Genomic DNA, 20,693 nt, shown 5'->3' on the forward strand with positions numbered 1-20,693 from the left:
GCAGTATAGTAAGTCAATCTCTACACAGAGTAATCAAATTTGTATATTAAGAAACACCATTAATCTTCACTATAATAACGAAAGAATGTCATGTATATACTTACTTTAGGTCCAATAAGAAAACTATGAAAAACGAGAAAATGCTACGAATAACCTTATGGTAGGGTTATTTGAGTCAGTAGCGATATATTATATAAATATCAATAAAATAAATAACAAAATAACTTGCAGGAATAAAATAATACACACATACTACTGAATTATGATAATTAATCTGTTTTCAAATATAAATCGCTTAAAAATTGTTTATAAACAAATTTGACGAATTCATTTCACTGAAATAACCTTACTTTTCAAATATTGCAGTTAACAGTAATGCTAATAAGTACTACGAACGAGTAGAGAACACTTAAGTGCTAATTCAAACGATGTTAAAATATGTGTACATCAAATATCACTTGGAATATTTTAAAATACACTTTTGTAATGCATCCTACTCGGAAATGAAAAGAATGTATTAAATAAATATATTTTTAATTTACTATACTTATAGGATTTGTAAATTTAAAAATGAATGGCATATTTAGTTTTCTTTACAACTAAATGGTGGTAAATACAGAGTTCTCTACAAGTATAATTTTCTTTTTCATGAATGATGGTGAATAAATGTAAAAAATAAGATCTTTTAATACATCTGTTAGGATTGAGCGGCTCAGAAGTCACATTAATCAACTCCATCAATTGGAAAGTACAGGAAAGTGACGATATTAAAAACGCCGTTTTTGAAATTTACCTTGAGATTTATCACTATTCGCGCGTGATTTTCTTGCGATAAGTAAACTGACAGAAGTATGAGAATCAGATATTATTCGTATAACAAACTGAAGAAATTAATAAAAATTGGAGCTGGTTAGTTTGGCTTCTGTAAATGTATATTTCTATCTATAAATAAATGAAATTTCGAAATACTAAAGTCAGCTAACTTTTTCTCTTTCTCTTGAAGAAATTTGATTTTTAGCACTTACAGTGTTTTCTACAAGGATGCTTCGATTCTCAGATTCTTTGAACACGACTAACGTTTCCGGAGATGTGAGATGATCTTCGTTCGTTAAGCTTATTAAGAAACGAAATCAACGTAGGTAATTTCAGTATGTAATAACTCTCTATGTTTTAATATTCCTTTACTGGAATAAAACGTAGATAACTCGGGTAATTGAATTTTTTCAGGTAATCCAGTTTCTAACGCCGGGAAAGCGACGCTCCCCTGCTATTTCCTTTTTTCCGGATAGAAAGTTACAGGTTAAGGGTGGGAGGTTTCGTTTGACTTTACTCTGCACATGCGCGAGTAGAGCAGTCGATAGGCGCACCGTGAGCGCACTAGTAGCAGGTTACTTGCACTTGCGACTAACCTCAAAATATTTTATTTATTGTGTCGGCTCGGGGAAGCTCCCGGACCGCACGAGTTCTGTTTCGGAACTTCGTTTCAGATGCTTGGTGGGTCATTCTGAAAGAAAGTACGCGTACTTGCGTACTTCTCTTACCGTGATTCGTGTCGAATCGAAGTTTTCACTGGAAAAACTGAGGTATATGGATTGATGTGGAAAGTACTCCTCGCGTTCGAAAGGTTTGTAAATCCTTATCTTTTCTCAAATTTCTTACGATTACCAATGATTTCTAAATCTAACGGCTTATATTATCGTAAATAGCAATGAATTGTAAAATATGCAAAGTAGATCGATTGTTTGATAGTCATATGTTTACACAAGAATGTTTTCTTTATTTTTTGACAGTTGTATGGAACGATCTTTCTGAAAGTAATCGATTTGTTTCAGATGGGTCATGGTTCGAGCCGTTCCGCTTCATCCGCGAATATCCTCTCCGCGGAGGAGCTGACCTTGGTGGAGAATCTGTTCAAGTCCATGTCCCGGAGTTCAGGCTCTATAAAACGCGAAGATATATTCAAACACTGGTCCAGTCATTTGGATGATGTACTACTGCAATTTGTAGTAAGGTTCCTCTGTCATGAACCAGGAAAGAGAGTGTCTGCCATAAACGGAGAGAATTTTGGGAGATTGTATGTGTTTGCCATACGTGGAAGTCCGGAGGAGAGGACTAGCCTGATTTTTAATGGCTTCTCGGAAGAGGAGCAGAAACATGAAATACCCACTGCAACGTTCCTTCAATATCTTCAAGCCACCATTAATTCCTACTTGAGACTGCAAAAAAACTCTGGAAATGCACACTACTTAACATGGAGCAGCATTGGCTGCACAGTAAACACTAGGAGAATAGGGATGAGATCCAGAAGTTTGTGCGTAGATCTAGTCAAACATGGTGAGACACTAACCACCGAACAAGTAGAGAACTGGTTCTCTACAACAACCACTTTCAATATCATACAATCGCACGTTTTTCAGTGCCTTTTCTTGGTTTCTCAGAAAAAAGGAGACAAGAATGCAAGCAGTAGAATAAACGATTTAAACCTCTTGCCAGGTTGCAAGGGTTTGGAGAACATACCACATTTTCCAAGCATTCTGGGATTGGGTGATGTTCTGTTCTTAAATCTCAGTTTGCCTCACGAGCTTCGCAACGAATGGAGATTTTTATTTTCCAGTCAGGTGCATGGAGAATCATTTTCCACTATGCTTGGAAGAATCACTATGCAAGGATCGACTATTTTAATTCTTCAGGACACCGATGACCACGTATTTGGAGGTTTTGCCTCTGATAGTTGGAGACTTGGACCGAATTTCATTGGAAACCAATCTTCCTTCTTATTTAAGCTCGAACCAGATATACTTACATTTCCTTCCACTGGTTACAACAACCATTTCCAGTACTTAAATCTTCATCAACAAACTATGCCTAATGGGCTGCTCATGGGAGGACAGTTGAATTATCCAGGCTTATGGCTGGACTGTGAATATGGAACTGGAAAATCAAGCTTGTCCTGCACAACCTTCCAGAATTATGTGCAACTCAGTGGCAAAGAGAATTTCAGGATTAAACACTGTGAAGTTTGGGGCGTCGGTCCTATTCCAGCAGTTGAAGAAGAAGAACAAGATGCAAGGTCAGTTTTGGATCAAGATTCTACCTCAAGAGTCATATTAGAGATGTCTGGTCGCAAGATGTACAGTGACGGATTGAGAGAAAAGAAGGAGTAATTGTGATATTAGACGTTTGTCTGAGATAGTATGGAAAAGAGGAAAAAAGGAAAAAAGGAAAACATATCAGGCTATTCAAAACTGTATCAGCTTTGTAGAAACAAAAGGAGGTCATTGTATAATGCAATACCTGTAAATGAGAAAATAGAAAAAAAGATGATTCTCTAGTTTTTGTGGAATTGTTTCAACAGAATAATATTAATAGTTATTAAAAAAGATGATCAACAATCGCGTTCTTCAAGCATTTTCTTCTGGTTGTTTGCTAACTGATCTTTTTGAAAAAAATTTCATGTCCCTGTAACGGCCTGGTCTCTCGTACTAACGTCATTTCAAATTGACTCTACCATCGATGGAGCAATATTAAAACAAATATATATATATATATATACAGAGAAAAAAGAAATGAAAAAAAAAATATTATACCGTACGAGTTGCTGTGTTTTTCGAATGCCTATTATCTAGTGCCTGGTGAGTCATCAATCATTTTTAATCGGACTTCTTGATACGCTGAATAAAGTCTATCGACGAGGAGAAACTTGTACAACACATATTCATTACTATTGTTACATAAGACTGTGTGTGTTATTCGTATATGAGTCGGCTGGCGGTCAATGTTCCCTCTGTTCTGTTGAGAGAACAAAGCCAAAGAGCAAACATTGCACTGCTGTTCAGTATAATGCTAAGAGTTCAATAAAGAATTAAAACCTCGAGATTTCAAATCTTTTCTTTACCCTTCACTCTTTGCCTTTCTTTATTGCAAATCAATTTGAATTTTTTTTAATCATCTACTATTTCAATTTGACAAATTTTTTAATTCGTCACAATTCCTAATTAAACGTTTTTAGTAATTTCAAAATAGCAATCTTCGAAGATAGAATTTCAAATTAACTATTTTGAAGACACTCAGAACTTCAACTTAGTGATTTTTAAAATCAAAATTTTTAACTAGCGATTATTAAAAAATTACCGAGATTTAAAATTTTGGCCATTTTTCAAATAGGCAACTTGCCTATATTTGAAATTAGTAATATTTTACCTCACTGAAATTTCCAATTCGTGATTTTTGGAATCACTAATTCCATTTATTGACTTTGAAATCCCCAAAATAAAAAATTAATGATCCTTAAAATAATCGAAGTTAAACTCTAAGCCATCAAAAATTAAAATAAGAAATTTTTGAGAGAAAGAGGACCAAAATTCCAAACTGGCAACTTATGATATCATCAATGCTTCAAATTGGCAATTTATAAACTCAGGAAAATTTCAAATTCTGTAAAGAAATTATTTAAAACAGTATGGAAAGATATTTAAAATTTTAAACGAATTTAACATCTAAAATAAACAAACAGCAGCACTTAGTCTGTAAATGGAGTATGTCTGAAATAATCAATAAAACAAAGCAAAATTTAAGAAACACTCACCCGATGGCTAAGGTTGTAGGTCAGAACGAGATTCCTGGCAAAAGAGTTGGCGAAAGCCTGATAAAAATCCAACACCTCCAGCAACCGATCCCTCTTGATCGTGTGGAGATCACAGTAAGTAAGAGCTCGAACATTGGCAGCGCTTTGTCCTACGGACGGGTTTGTCCAAAAGCTGTCGCCGAACACGTCACCCTTGCCGAGGATCGCCACAACCTCGTCATCCTGGATCACCTCGAGACTTCCGGTCACGATGAAGCACAACGAATCGATAGACTCGCCTGTGTGATACAATAGATCGCCTGGTGCGCTGTGGGACATCGTGAAATGCATGGCCAGAGCACGGAGGCAGCCATCGGAGGCCAATCTAAAGACAAAAGTGTATAAATATAATTGTACATATTAATTACAAGTCATTATAATTACAAGTCATGATATAAGGATTGCAAAAGTCAAGACATATCGATAGAAGATACACGAGTACTGTACAATTTCTCAAAAACGAATGGCTTACTTTTACAAGTCGAGACAGGTATATAATTAATTGTAAATTGCAGGAAAAATTTTGTTAGATTATACGCGCTACATAAGGACATCTCTATGTAAGAATGCACTAAAATCTAAGAAGAGTGACGAAGCTTGCCTAAATGCAGGGTGTTCGTTGAAGACCTTCCTGTTCAGATGAACGCAGATATCCGCCTTCATATCCTTGGGGCAATAGTTAAGTACCTTGTCGGTGTCTAGGCCCTTCGTCATCGCCCAGGTGCTCACCACGTAATCCATCACGCGTTCGCTAAGCGCCTTCGGCACCTCGTGTAGCTTCATGAACTCTCTCACGTTGTTCAGCATGTCGTGATATTTGGCCGTGGCTGATGTCATCTGTTGGATGATCGTAGTCACGTGACCGAAGATCGTGGCGTACAACAAGGCTGCAAACAATGGAACAATTTTACAGATTTACAGATCAATTCAAATAGAATTTGATAATGATAAATTAGCTAAAATAATAACGCCTGATTGTGAGTCAGGAAGACACCGATTTAAACTCTTTGAGTTTCAAATAAAATTGCAAGGTGCTCGAAAGTTCAGAAACTAGTCCAGTAGAGAGTAGTTGGAAATTCGTGTTTGTCGTGACCTGAGAGATAAGTATGTTAAAACGGATATTACGTCTAAAACTATTTGTAAGAGAACCGCACGATGTAGGTATTCCAAATTAAAACCGATACACCCTGTGCAAACTCGTGAAAATTCGTGGAATTAAATTTTCCACAATATCCTTCCTCTAAAAGTCTGGAATACTGATGCATTTATGAGAAACTCGAAGGCATTTAAAATTAAGAAGGCACACAGGTAAAAAGGCAAAAATACGTGAACTATCCAAAATATCTAACATTCCTTATATAATATTTAGTAAGTAAAAGAAATCTCCATTTAGATTTCTTAAGTGATGTTCATAAAATTATCAATATGCATAAACATCCGCAGTTCAGTAATACAATCAATTTTACAATCTCAACATTCGCTCTTGAGGATACAAAAATTTCATTACCAATTGGATACCTTAAAAAGATAATCTGATTTTAGTAAAGGTAGTATCGCAAACTTCATTAGAGGAACTTCATAAAAAGAAAAAATTAAAGAATCATACCGGCAATGATCATCATGCAGATGGTAAAAATCTTCTCGTTGTCGGTCTCAGCGGCGACGTTGCCAAAGCCCACGGAGGTCATGCAGGTCATCGTGAAGTACAATGCGGTGACGTACATAGTTCTCCTGGACGGTCCTGCGATTAGTTCCGGTGCGGTGCTGGTATTGGTCCACAGATAGCTGTACGGTGACTGGGTGACGTTCGCCAGCTTCCACAGCCAGGAATACTGGACTCCGTTGTCCGCGTCCGACCTTCCTATCGAGTACCTTTAACCCAACAACCCTTCTTATTATTCTCGTCATATTCATCATTCTACCATTTTACATTCTCTAATACACGCTATAAAATATAATAGAAATATACAGAGTGTTTTCAATCTTCCTGGATAAATTGCTGAGACAGGATTTACAAATGAGCCTCTCAGAAGGCAAATTAATCCAACTACACTTTCTACGGATATGTCAATCTTGTATTATCCTAATACATAATTAGCATTCGATGATTCAAGAAAAAAATAGGAGGCACAAATGTAGTTGTGAATTTATATTTTCGCGAAGGAACAATTAAGGGAATAAAACTTGGATAGAAATTTGTATCCTCTAGTAGATATAATACTATAAGCAATACTTTAAGTATTTCATACATTTTTAACACATTACACCCATCCTCTGCATTGTCCTATCTCTAAATCTTCTACAACAGCATAAGCATATTTTCAAAATAGTAGTAAAAGATTTACAGCACAACTTCATATATAACATTTTCCATAGTTAAAAGTGAAGAAAATTGAAGATTTATTGTTGTCACTTACTCAAAATACTATAATAAATAATATCATTTTTAACATATATTAAATCAAAATTATATGACAATTAATAAGAATAAATATTCAAAATATTTGCTCATTATTTTATGATACAGCCTGTACAGTACAGTTTTACTCGCTAAGTAAGACACACAGGGATCTACAAGTATCTCAATACTACCTTGAAAAATGAAAAATATGAGATAAAGTATTTTAACTAGTAATATGTAACTATTTTCTTCAATTAACGTTTCTATCATTTAACCCATTATACCGTTGCAATTTTCTCAGAAAAATTGGAAATACCCTGTACAAATAAAAGACGAATAGGGTTCTCTGAGGACGCGTGAAAGAAGCACGCATGCTTTTTGGTTGGCTAAGTTTCGTGTTGAAAAGCGTTCTCTCTCCACGTTCCTCTTTGGTCTTGACCGTTATCCTTGCTTCCATTTCGTAACTGTTCTTCCACTTTTCTTTCTCTGCTTCCTGTCTCTCTTTTTTTCTCTTTTGGCTATTCTTTGGAACGAAAAAATATCTGGCAAGAAGGATCACGGTCAAACACTCGAAGCTTCTTTTGGAAACGAGGACGGTTCGCCAACAGAAGATAATAGCGTTTCGAGCGAAAGAGCTCCTGTTACGTTCGTGGTTTCCCGTGATCGTCGATTCGACGATGGAGAACGTCTAAAGGACACGGAGGCTCTTTGTCGAGGAAACGAGCGGAAGGTTAGCATCGTCGTCGACTTTATTCTCTTGCACTCGAGAACAAGCCTCCTTTTTTCTCCATATTTTTCTCTTCTGTACTCTCTTTCTCTTTCACTCGCTCTTTCATACTCTCTTTCTCTCTCTCTTTCTCTCTTTCTCTTCTTTCCTCGTCATCTTCAAAGAGAAGGCAACGTTAGTTTGAAGCGCTACTTCGTTTATGCCGCTTCGAGCGGGGAAGAAGCGAAAATAATTAAGAAGCGAGGTGAAGGAACTAGGCAGCAGCAGTTTTAATGCGACGTTTCTTCGCGTTCTTTTTCTTTTTCGATTGCGTGGCTGATCGATCTCTGCCCTGTATTCGCTGCATATCGCAGATATCGGGTCATCCTGAACCTTTTCATTATTTTTGAATAATACAAGCTTTTAGCATAAAAGTACTTCTGTCTTGAAATTCAGTATCTTCGTTTACCAATACCAGTACTATAATACTTCTGAATAATATAAGCTTTTAGAACAAAAATACTTCTGTCCTGTAATTCAGTATCTTCGTTTACCAATACCAATACTATAATACTTCTGAATAATATAAGCTTTTAGAACAAAAGTATTTGTGTCTTGAAATTCAGTATCTTCATTTACTAATATTAACGCTACTATTTTTGATACATTTTAAACATTAGGATAAAGGCTGTAATATCAAATTCAAATTATCTTGTCGATCTTCAATGAATATCTTCTATTCTAATACTATCTTGATATCTTTGGATGATCTTCACATAGTCTTTAAGTGCTCTTTGAAGTAATTATAGTCTTGAAACTCTCCTCGGATGCATCTTGTATATCACGTTGAAATAAATTGCACAGAACATAACGAAGATTACTAAAAAATAAATAAATAAATAAATAAAAGTATATTAAATGTTAGAGAAAATATATTCTTCTAACACAAATGTTCAGGATGACCCAGCTACTATTCTAGAAGCCATGGCGAACTGATTCCTTTTGGGAATGTTCCATGTTTTAGACAAAATAAAAGTAGATCAAGATTATGATATCTTTTGCACAATTCCCAATGGAACGAGAGTGCCATGCTGTTTTGTAAAAGCGGCACGGCATATCCTGTGTGCACGTGTACATGTTCTGTATATGTGTGTATGTCTATGTATGTATATCTCTATTTGTGTCTAGGTAGCACTTGATGGAAAATGTTAGGTTGAGAAAATCGGGGGGGGGGGGGGGAATACGGGCGTCTAAGGTTTGATTTAGCCGTCAATCCTGCCGCAGCCGTGTTACCTTTTTGTGTGTGGGCAGGGTAAAATCACCTTAAAGTGACGTACCAGACACAGGCCAGCCAGTGAGCAACCAACATGTAGAAACAGAGCAGTAGAATGAGCATCGCGGCTCCATACTCCAGATACCGGTCTAGTTTCCGAACCACTCGACCAAGACGAAGCAATCTGACCACCTTGAGAGCTGAAAACAGGCTCCCTATGCCGTCCTCGTCGTGGTCGAACGCGTTGAACACGTCGTACGGCAGGCAGCTCAGTAGGTCGATGATGAACCATGACTTTAGGTAGTTCATTCTGATCACCTGTCGTTTTAATGGAAAATTACATTAGACAAGGTCTTATAAGGAGTTGTTCTGAGAGCAAGTGAAGTACACAGAGGCGAGAACAGTTGTAAAAGATATTTTTGCCAGGTGACAGAGAACAATGGTAAGGAAGAATGACTTGACATAATTTTCACCAATGCTCTAGATTCCCAGTTTTAACTTTATCCAGATGATTCCCTGAGAATATCTAAAGAATTCTTCGACGATAACTATCCTCTGGTACGACGACATTGTTAAAATAGATTGCGGTACACGGAAATTTGACATTTTTCCAACTTGGCAAATCCTACAATTTAAAATTCCTCAGAATTGGGAAATATCATAGTTTGAAATTAAAGATAACGTTGCAATGTATTTCAGCATCCGTAGATTTTTCAAGAGCTAGCTGCCAGGGAAGAAGAGAACAAGAAGAGAGATAATTTCAAAGCGAACTTTTACATAAAAATGAATAATGTTGCTAATGGATAATGTGAGCTTTCATGTGCAACGATGGAACCTGAAAGCGACCGGAGGATTCTCACTTCGTTGATTCTACGCTAGAACAATGAATAATAGAATCTGGCGAAGAATCACAGGGACCTTTTACACAACGAAATCAACGAACAAACCTTTGACGTTATAACAGCTAACGCACTTTTGTCTACAAATATCGAATTATCCATTTAAAAGGTAACGTTTATCGATCGGAGTACAATTATTCGTTCTCCACGCATTTCCGTACTTACATGACCTCTACTTTTCTCTATAGAAACCCTATTTTCTATAAAAGTCGCGGTTAAACTGCAGATATGTACCTTGGGCTAATGATCAATTGTCAAGCCAAACCAAACCGGTTTTTCATGGTGTTTGGTTTTGCGAGGATATTTGTACCTTGGGGTCAGACACCACCTCGCCACCAGGCCCAACGAACGTGGTGTGAAAATTGAGGACAATGTCGATGAAGAATATGACGTCGACGATGCTGTCGACGACCAGCAGGGACACGTCCTCGCTGGTCTTGTTTTTGAACGCGACGTTGTAGGGCACCATGATGGCTGTGTAAAAGGTCAAACATAAAATGATCCAGTCCCAGATCGCCTTGAACGCGCAGTAATGTAACAAAATGTGCGGCGGAGTCTTTGGTGCCTCTTGTCTGTACTGCGGCATCACGTCGCCGCTTAAGGACATCATCTGAAAAATGAAAATTATATTAGCGTTATGCATCGACTAAAATTTTATCTAAAAACATTTTCCAATATTTTTACTATGTTACGACTTATTCCATTTTATTGAAATTGACGGGCAATTTGTACACTTTTCAAAACTAATTTCAATTTAATTAATTAATTAAAAGTGATTGTTTCAGAAAAATGAAAGAAAGTGAAAGAATATTTTGACGAAAAATTTAATGATCGATTTTACTACCTTTTGATTTTCGAGTTATAGTTCTCTTCTTCTTTTACTTGTGAATTTAACAACGAGTTTTATTTCTCTTCTTTCTCTATCTCTTGCTGTTGCTTACAGACAGGCTTTGAATTGTGATAAACGTTTCAGGGGCTTGAAATCAGGCGATAAACGCAGCACGGCTCATGCATTTAAATATTGACGATTACAATAATCCAGCAATCTCGAACACGTACAAATGGTCTGCGAACCAGTTAACATTTCCATGCAAATCTCTTCGAAACGGGAACGAATCTCCAACGCGAGTAAATCTTCATCAGACACGTTCGGATACGAATGGTAGTTGGTGCGAGTGGCAAAATCAAAATCAAAATCAAAATAGCTTACCAAATAGAGTGGCAGGACTTTTTAGCTAAAATGATCAGATGCAATGTTATTGTGATTGTTATTTACTTTATTTATTTTTATATTCGCTGGTTTGGATAGAATGGAGGATGATCCAAGTTAAAAGTTCAGAAAGAATTGCATGCGATTGAGTTGATTAATTAGTTGTTCTAGGGTTGATTAATAGATTTGCAATTAGTTGTGAAAATTTCAAATTTCAAAGTCCAAACTCTCTGACAATTAAAACTGTTGTATAGAGTTTCATCATTTTAATGTATATTCAGTAACTTGAATATTTTGTCGATTGCACTGAACAAAGACTATGACTGTGCTTATGCATTTATGGGAAGTTGAAAGAAGTAAAAATGTAAAAATGTATAGGGTCAATGATAACCCTTGTGATAGTCTTCAAACGTTAATTTGTATTTATAAGAATATGAATTTCTATAAAGAAACACAGCTCAATGACTTTGAAATTATTAGGTAAGTTACAAGAATTAATTGATTGATTGAAAAGGAGTGAAACGTTACTCATAAAAATGTGAATTTCTGTAAAGATTCACAGTTGGACTGCTTTAAAAATGATTAGGCAAGTTACAAGGATTAATTAACAAATTAAAAAAGAAAAGAGAATATTACTCATGAAAGTGTGAATTTCCATGAAGATCCACAGTTCAGTGACTTAAAAAATAATTAGGTGAATTACAAGGATTAATTAACAGATTAAAAAAGTAAAAGGGAATATTACTCATAAGAATGTTTCCACAAAGATCCACACAGTTCAGTGACTTGAAAAATAACTAGGTAAATTAGAAGGAATAAGGAACAATTAACAAATGAAAAAGCAGAGGAGTATTGCTCATAAAAATGTGAATTTCCACAAAGATCCACATAGTTCAGTGACTTGAGAAATGACTAGGTAAATTAAAAAGAATAAGGAACAATTAACAAATGAAAATCAGAGGAGTATTGCTCATAAAAATCTGAATTTCCATAAAGATCCACAGTTCAGTGACTTAAAAGATAATTAGGTACATTACAATAATTGATTAACAGATTAAAAAAGAAAAAGGGAATATTACTCATAAGAATGTGAATTTCCACAAAGATCCACACAGTTCAGTGACTTGAGAAATGACTAGGTAAATTAAAAAGAATAAGGAACAATTAACAAATGAAAATCAGAGGAGTATTGCTCATAAAAATCTGAATTTCCATAAAGATCCACAGTTCAGTGACTTAAAAGATAATTAGGTACATTACAATAATTGATTAACAGATTAAAAAAGAAAAAGGGAATATTACTCATAAGAATGTGAATTTCCACAAAGATCCACACAGTTCAGTGACTTGAGAAATGACTAGGTAAATTAAAAAGAATAAGGAACAATTAACAAATGAAAAAGCAGAGGAGTATTGCTCATAAAAATGTGAATTTCCACAAAGATCCACACAGTTCAGTGACTTGAGAAATGACTAGGTAAATTAGAAGGAATAAGGAACAATTAACAAATGAAAAAGCAGAGGAATATTGCTCATAAAAATCTGAATTTCCATAAAGATCCACAGTTCAGTGACTTAAAGAATAATTAAGTAAACTACAAGGATTAATTAAGGAATAAAAAAGCAGATGGAATATTATTCGTGAAGATGTGGATTTCCACAAAGATTTACAATCTGTTAAAGACTCTGAAGGTCTGCCTTCCATCGAAAACGAGAAACTTATAAATTAGATAGATCGATCAACTAATTTAATAGAACTCCTACTAAGGAATCAGTAAGATATCTTACATGAGCTAAGTGTGATTGCTTCGCGGTGGTTGGCAACGCGGTATCCTTGAGGGCGGGCAGATGGGAGCTGAATTGTGATACAAGAACAGATCTCGACCTGGTGACCGATCTGGCGAGTTTGGCGAACTTGGAGAGGCCACCTTTGCTGTCGTCCGCCTCGATTGGCTGCTTCAGGGCAGTGATGTCCCGGAAGGTCAACAGGAACAGGACCACCAGGTCCCGTTCGTTTTTTATTGGCGCTATTTGTAGAAGCAGCCATAGTGGTGTTTCTATATGTCCGCAACAACAGAACGGAGAAAAGCGTCATTCGTTGGCTAATTGCGATTCGATAATTACATTCTATGTATCTGTTTCTATCCTTAACTAATTGGTACATTGTCGTCAACCTAATTAGCTAAGTATTTGCCTTTTGTACAGTGGATATTAAGATATAATTAGCTACCTTGCAGGAAGGCTCTTTTCTATCGGACATATTAAATATTCTTTTTTATTTTTGTCTTTTATTAGGGAGACATTAAATATTATTTTTAATACGTGTTTTGCAATGTCTTTATTTTTATCCATTTTCTTTCTTTCTTTCTTTTTTTCTTTCTTTCTTTCTTCCTTTCTTCTTCCTGTCTTTCTTCTTTTCTTCTCTGGCCACGCTTCTTTTACTTTTACCTTCTTTCTTTTAGTTTCTTTCTCTGTTCCTTTCCTTCAACTTTGTTGGGATTAGACAGATTGCTTGAATTCAAACAGCCTGTAATATCCTAACAATGAGAACCTAAATAGCAGGTTCATATTCATAACACTTAACTTGAAAATCGTTCTCATCAAATCCAATTATTCCAAGTCGCCTGAATTCAAGTACTTTGACTAATCCGAACGACTTCTTTTCTTTTCCTCCTTCCTTCTTTTCTTCCTCCCTCTCTTCCTTTCTTCCCCATTTTTCTCTTCTTTCTCTTCTCTTCCTCCCCTTCTATTTCTTCGCTCTGCTTTTCATTTTCTCACTCCTTTCCTCCTTACCCTTCCTTTTTCTCTTGTCTTCCTTTAACAAGAATGAAATCTATGTAATGTGACACAAAATTTCATATTTTTATAGCCAAACTCACTCAAGTCCTTTATAACAGTAAAAAAAAAAAAAGGAAAAAAGAAGAAAGAAGAAAAAATAATAGCAAGTCTTCAATTTTCTTATAAGAAATTTATATTGGAAAAATATATAACTATTTTCTTTCCTTCTGCTTCTTTGAAAAAATAGAAAAATTGTACATAAATCAAATAATCCTTCCTGCAAGACACGTTTATTATTCATTATCCATCATGCTACGAGCATTCAAGAAGCAATCATCTAAATGCTAACAAGCACACACAATGCGATTTACAGTTAGTGAATACGATTCGTTTGAATTGGTGAATATATGGCCATAACTATACTACTTAGAGATTTCGAATACAATGATTATCGTAGTTTAATAATAACTAATTGGAAATTAAATGTTTGAAGTACTAAATAGCTGGAACAAAGCATCGATAAAATGATCAGAGTGTACTGTATAACTAATCCATTGTAATAAATGTGAACTCATGCCACCATTCGAGTGTCGTGTGTGTGGAGTGCGTTCATTCGTGTGTCATTAAGGTGAATTTATACTTTTGCACATTGTACGTGCACTGCGCATGATTTAGCCACAGTGATTAGGGAAGAAATTACAGCTGTAGAAATATACGAAATTTAGAGTTGAATTCATTCGACTAGGTTTGAAAATGTCAGCGAAATTTCAAATTCTGGTAATTTCAAATGTGTTGGGAATTGCAAATTTTTGCAGCTACCCAATTAGTAGAAAATATCAAATTTTGGAGATCTCAAGAACATCATCTTGAAAATTCCAAAGTTTGAGGATTCCAGATGTTGAGAATTTTTTAATTTTGGGAATTAGGTTGGGCTTGAAAATTTCCAATTTTTGAAATTCCAAATTTCAGAAATCTTTCGTTTGGCAATTTCAAATGTTGAACATTCCAGATATTGGGAAGTTTTAATTTTAGAAATTGCAAATCCTGGAAGTTTCACATGTTGAAAACATCAAAATTTTAGAAATCCAAAATTTCGAAAACAGATCTCAACAAGTTCAAACTTCAAAAACCTAAAATTTCAAAAATTCCAGGCGCTGTACAAATTCTTGTTTTCCTTAAATCCACGTCTTGGATATCTCCAATTACGAAGATCCCAAATTTTGGAAATCCTAAATCTTGCCAATCGGAAACTTTAAAAATTCCGATAAATGCCGCGTTTCGCGAATTTCATATCCAGCGAATTTCAAACATCCAGCAGCCCGAATATTGTACATGTAAAAGTGAGAACCACTGTGAATGAATCATCCGCCACGCACATCCAAAACATCCAGATCATCCAAAACATCCAAAACATCCGTTTCAAAATTCGTCATTGTTTCAAGCAGTGCTCGATTGTTTGGTGGTGTGTGAGTAGTTTGATCAGAGAAATTGGCGATGCAGTTCAAAGAAGAAACTAAACTGAAAGTGAAAGAAAAAAGAAGGAACATTAGTTGCAGAAATTCTGATATAAATTCTCTAATAATTCGTGCCTAATATTCGTCTTAATTATAATTCCTTGTGTACGTTTCACCATTAAACAAATAATTACACTTCTTCTAGTGCCAGGTACAAAGGGAGAGACGAATATTGGAAACCGGAAATATTACAACAGTTTGTCTTTACATTGGCGAGCCTGTGTCAATTTTCCTTTTGGTAGATCAAATGTATACCTTGTTGATAATTTCTTTAACGATCGTATACCATCCAACTTTGAGTAATTCGCGTCCTGGTGGTTGAGTTTCTCGAGAATAAGCAGCTAACGAGTCATCCAAGACCAGAGGAATGTATTTTTTTTCTTTTCTTTTTTTTTTTTTTTTTTTTTTTTTTATTCTATACAATACGTGCAATTTACAACTATAAAAGCAAAAATGTTTGCTCCCTCGTCTTTGATGGCTCGAATTTTTCGTTCCACCACTATTTGGCTATTCCTGGCGATACTGAGTGCTGGCTCGGGGCTAATCGGCGGTGCTTTAGTGCAAGTAGGCCGCACAGGGTTTGTAATCTAACCTTAAATTCCATTTCCTTTACTATTCTTCAACGCAATTAGAAAAATTGGTCAGTCCGCGAGCTTTTCTCTTTTACGACCCAATTACTCGATCCTCTTTTCAATTTCTTACGATTCGGTAAACTAACTCAGATAATCATCTGCGTCTAATAAAAATAAAATTCGATTCAATTTCTCAACGTAATATTGGCTTGGCAACTAAGTGATTGCAGATTTTGTCTATACCACCTAACGACAAGATCTGCAATCACTTAGTTGCCAACCCAATACTTTCTTTGAAACGACTTGAACGACTCTCAATGTAGCAATTCTTCTCAATAAAGCAATTTCCAATACAAGTGGAAGTTTCATATATTTTTTTACAAGACGCATGAACGCTTCTGTACACCAAATATCGTGGATCATCGATCCGTAAGGATCTCCACCGATAAGTAGTCTCGTAAAATACGACAATTTACGACTGCACGTCTGTACGTCACAGACATATTTGTTCAATGATTAATAATTTCTGGCAATGATGAAAATCGATGGTCATCGGCAGATGTTAAAAAAAAATAAAATAAGAAAAAGAAGATTAAAAACAGAACATTTTAAAAGAAACTCTGTACAAGGATCGATGGATATATTATGGATGGAGTGTATTCGAGCAGATTTGTTAGTATTTTTAAGCACTGTTTTTAAGTTGGTTAAGAGATGACTATGAAGAGAAGAAGATAAATTGTACGAAAACGTAACGAAAGGAAAAAATGCGATTTCTTATATTTGCGAATTTTAATTCTACGCCAATGCGTATCTTTATCACGGCAAGGACGCGCAATGATAAATGTCCTCCAGTCTAGCGAACTTTATCAATTTTATCCTTCTTTTGTGCCCCGTCATCCCTATCGTCCCTTAAATTTGTAATTTACCATCGTGACTATCCTCGCTTCTGATTTTTTAATATTTCCAAATATACTCGGTTTGCCAATTGACATTCGAAAAAAAAGAAAAAGAAAGAAAAAAAATGAAAGAATTCCACTCACTTTCAAAGAGTATTTTCCTTTTTTTCTTTTTTTAATTTGGGACACGCGAATCAACGTTTTCCATCGAATTCTTATCGCTTCGACATCTGCGCGTCGTTTAAACGCGTTTGCATATTCCATTCATCGATCTGCTCGCCATCGACGATTTATCATTTTCGCAGTTACCTAATTTACCGAACCGAACTTCGATAACCAATCGTTTTAAACGTCGTACATTCTCCAATAATTTCCATCGAATCTTCGTTTCCATGATATTTCGATGTTATTGAAACACGTATTGAAATTAATCGCACATCGATCTCCACCTTCCACGCTCCGTAATAAACCCGGCGTTTATTTCATTCTTCCGGTGACCATCGATTCGATGAACATTCTGTACGATCGCTGCTAGACGTCGTTAATGCCACAGCTGAGAAAATTTCACATCTATCTTTATCGAATTTTAGCCAACTGCTCTGTTTTACCTGTCTCTGTCTTCGTCACGTGACACGCCATATATATATTAGGTTATCCGAAAAGTTTCTTTCCTTTTATGAGGGAATAATAGACGCACAACGTTTTTTGTTTTATATTATTTCGTCGAATTACGTACGATCCATTTTGTTCTGTTGAGATAAACACCGTAACATTTCACAGACATTTCACGTTTCTATGAAGGTATATTGTTGTAAAAAACACGTTTGCGAAAGAAAGACACTTTCCGGATAACCTATTATTATGTTAGGTTATCTGAAAAGTTTCTTTCCTTTTATGAGGGAATAATAAACGCACAACATTTTTTGTTTTATATTATTTCGTCGAATTACGTACGATCCATTTTGTTCTGTTGAGATAAACACCGTGACATTTCACAGACTTGGTTTCACGTTTCTATGAAGGTGTATTGTTGTAAAAAACACGTTTGCGAAAGAAAGACACTTTCCGGATAACTTAATATTATACATATAATTGCATATTTTTTGTATTACATAATATTATATATATTATTTTTATTCTATTTCTTTATATAAGTATATAAATTTTTAATTTATTATTTATATATTTCAAATATATATTGGGTTGGCAACTAAGTGATTGCGGATTTTGTCAATACCACCTAATGGCAAAATCCGCAATTACTTGGTTGTCAACATATATATATATTTATATATATATATATATATATATGTAATTACACGAGTTTGACGTCAGAGGGCAGCTACATTATGTTACAAATTGACAAATTACATATTTAGAGAAATGTGCATTTTGAAAGTACATTTGAAAGTACATTTTTTGAAAAATTAGAACTTCTCCTCTAAAACGCATGTGTTTCAAGCGCAGTGCCACGATCGACGCCGCCAAGCAACGATAGTGAGTTATTCTCAGTCGTAGAATTATTTTCAGATATTTTGTCTAGTTGAATTTCATCTTCGCAGATGTTCGAACGAATTTCCAATCGATTACAAACCCCGCACGAGATGGTTTCTTTGAAAAAAAGGGAAATATCATTTGTCTACGAAGGGCCACCTATATATTACAGCTGAATAATGGTAATTACGAGTGTTTTCGATTGTGACAAACTGGAGCTCGCCACCTTTTAGATAGTCAACGTTAATCACAACGACCTCGCAATAGCCTCGATTAAGACGAAACACACGGCCAACTTACTCTCTGCTTGCCTACGTGCCTGGCGAACTTTACCCGATCGATTATAGGAAAGTGAACGCCATAATTGTTCAACGATCTTGTTTTCTGCACGACGACACCGCCACGATTTTTGTGAAATTTGAAACAACCGTTCGGCAATTGATGAAAACCTTTTTTATTTTTTTATTTTTTTTTTTTTTTTTTTTTTTTTTTTTTTTTTGTAGCAACGAAGAGTAGAATTGTTAGAAGTTGAACGAACAGTGGGAATATGTTTCTTCGCATTGATACTCGCCACTAAATTTTCGAGTATTTTTCGAGTATTTCGAAAAGATTCCGTATGTTTCAAATTGACGAAATTTGGGATTTTTTAGATTCCGGTCTTTCGGTATTCAGAGGTTGCAAATAACCAGACTCTCAAAGTTTGGGATTCTTCGAAATTTTGGATTTTCAAAATTTGCATGTTTTAGAAATCCGAGGTGACAACAAATTTGGGGTTCTCGAAATTCGGTATTTGCGAAATCTGGGTTACCTGAAATTGGAATTTCCCAAAATTTCAGACCCACTACCGGAAAATTTTGGTTTTTTTAAATTTGCGATTCTCGAAACCCGACTTTTCCAAAATTCGCAATGTCCAAAATTCGAGCTTCCCAAAATTTCAGTCCTGCGAAACTTTGGTTTTCCAAAATGACTTCCGAAATTCGGAATGTCCAGACTTTCGCTTCCAAAATTTCCCTTTCCCAAAATTTGCGGTTTCTACAGAAATAAGACTTCCCAAACGTTCGTCTCGAAGTAACTAAATTTTCAATTCGTTTAAAAACGTCTCGAAACTACCATTCCCAAAAAGAACCGATGCAATCGACGAAAAGAACATCAAAAATAAAATACAGAAATTTCTCCAATACTGTGCAGATATCATATCCGCGTGAAAAATAGTTTGAACATTCTCAAAAATCGTTTTCTAAAAAATCGTTACTACGAAAAAAGACTGTACCCAAGCAACAACGACTAAAACCCGGAACAGTAGTATTCATAGAAAAAACAAAAAATCGTAGAGAAAAGAGAAACATAAATGATAAATCGTGGAGAAAAGAGAAACATAAATGATAAATCGTGGAGATAAATCGTCGTAAAGAATGGCGTGTCGTTCGCCTGGCTGGCAAAAATATGGCAAAAATGCCGATAGATACGTGTTCTAATACGTGTGTCTAGTACTTAGGACAAAGATTTCAGGGGGGAATTAACTGAAATCAAGAGTAGGTGGGAGGTCGAATAGCGTCCTCTCATTATGGCCGCCCCTTGGTCCCGGGATCGTTCGACGATCCTTGTACGTGTGTCGTCTCTTGTTCAGGCTAAAGATGGGTGTATAACAATCGTATACAATATACCTCGAAATGTACATTAATACAATATCTGTAGATACACAGTTATCTCACATCGATTGATATTCGGTTATGGTATATTCTCTGTATTGGTAATTTCGTACGAGAGAAGATGATTTAATACTAACGTTAGCAGGTTCGGTCGAATGACCGATTTAAAAATTTCATTTCAAGTTGTACATTCATCGTTATTTCTTCTGTTCTTGTGAATGTCAGAATTTACGTAAAGTTAGACGAGCAGAAAAAATAACGACGAAGGTGCAATTTGAAATTAAATTTTGAAACTGGTCATTGTTGTCTAATTAATCAATTTCTCAATTTTTGTTAATGTCAGAATTACGTAAAGTTAGACGAGCGAAAGAAATACGACGGAGGTGCAATTTTAAATTAAATTTTGAAACTGGTCGTTGTTATCTCGACGAAAGTACAATTTGGAATTAAATTTTGAAACTGGTCGTTATTGTCTAATTAATCAATTTCTCAATTTTTGTTAATGTAGGAATTTACGTAAAGTTATACGAACAAAAGAGACATTTTAAATTAAATTTTGAAAGTAATTATTTCACTGGGCCTGGTATGGTTAGCGTTAAACACAATATCGCTTATTTTACGAGAATACGAACCATTCACAGCAGCTTCAAAGTACAATAAACAATTTATTCCTAAAA

At 35.3% G+C, this 20,693-nt stretch overlaps 2 protein-coding genes across 14 annotated transcripts in view; one reads left to right on the forward strand and one right to left on the reverse strand.

Annotated features, from left to right (window-relative positions):
- The window catches only part of LOC132907478 (potassium voltage-gated channel protein eag), a 147,994-nt gene that overhangs the window by 13,291 nt on the left and 114,010 nt on the right, over positions 1–20,693 (reverse strand). For 5 of the 13 annotated variants that reach the window (XM_060960608.1, XM_060960612.1, XM_060960609.1 and 2 more), the window contains 7 exons: positions 19,889–19,995; positions 12,902–13,170; positions 10,214–10,513; positions 9,054–9,322; positions 6,231–6,496; positions 5,226–5,511; positions 4,586–4,949 (listed from right to left, as the gene is read on the reverse strand). In XM_060960608.1, coding sequence (XP_060816591.1) covers positions 4,586–4,949; positions 5,226–5,511; positions 6,231–6,496; positions 9,054–9,322; positions 10,214–10,513; positions 12,902–13,170; positions 19,889–19,995 — 1,861 coding nt within the window. The remainder of the gene's footprint in view (positions 1–4,585; positions 4,950–5,225; positions 5,512–6,230; positions 6,497–9,053; positions 9,323–10,213; positions 10,514–12,901; positions 13,171–19,888; positions 19,996–20,693) is intronic. The other 8 variants (XM_060960616.1, XM_060960620.1, XM_060960618.1 and 5 more) reach the window with 3 other exon arrangements.
- On the forward strand, positions 1,320–3,876 carry LOC132907492 (MTOR-associated protein MEAK7). Its single transcript, XM_060960652.1, has 2 exons — positions 1,320–1,624; positions 1,833–3,876. Exon 2 carries the CDS (start codon positions 1,833–1,835, stop codon positions 3,162–3,164), a length of 1,332 nt encoding a protein of 443 aa, XP_060816635.1. The 5' UTR covers positions 1,320–1,624; the 3' UTR covers positions 3,165–3,876.

This window comes from Bombus pascuorum, chromosome 5 (assembly GCF_905332965.1).
Source record: "Bombus pascuorum chromosome 5, iyBomPasc1.1, whole genome shotgun sequence".
NCBI lineage: Eukaryota > Metazoa > Arthropoda > Insecta > Hymenoptera > Apidae > Bombus > Bombus pascuorum.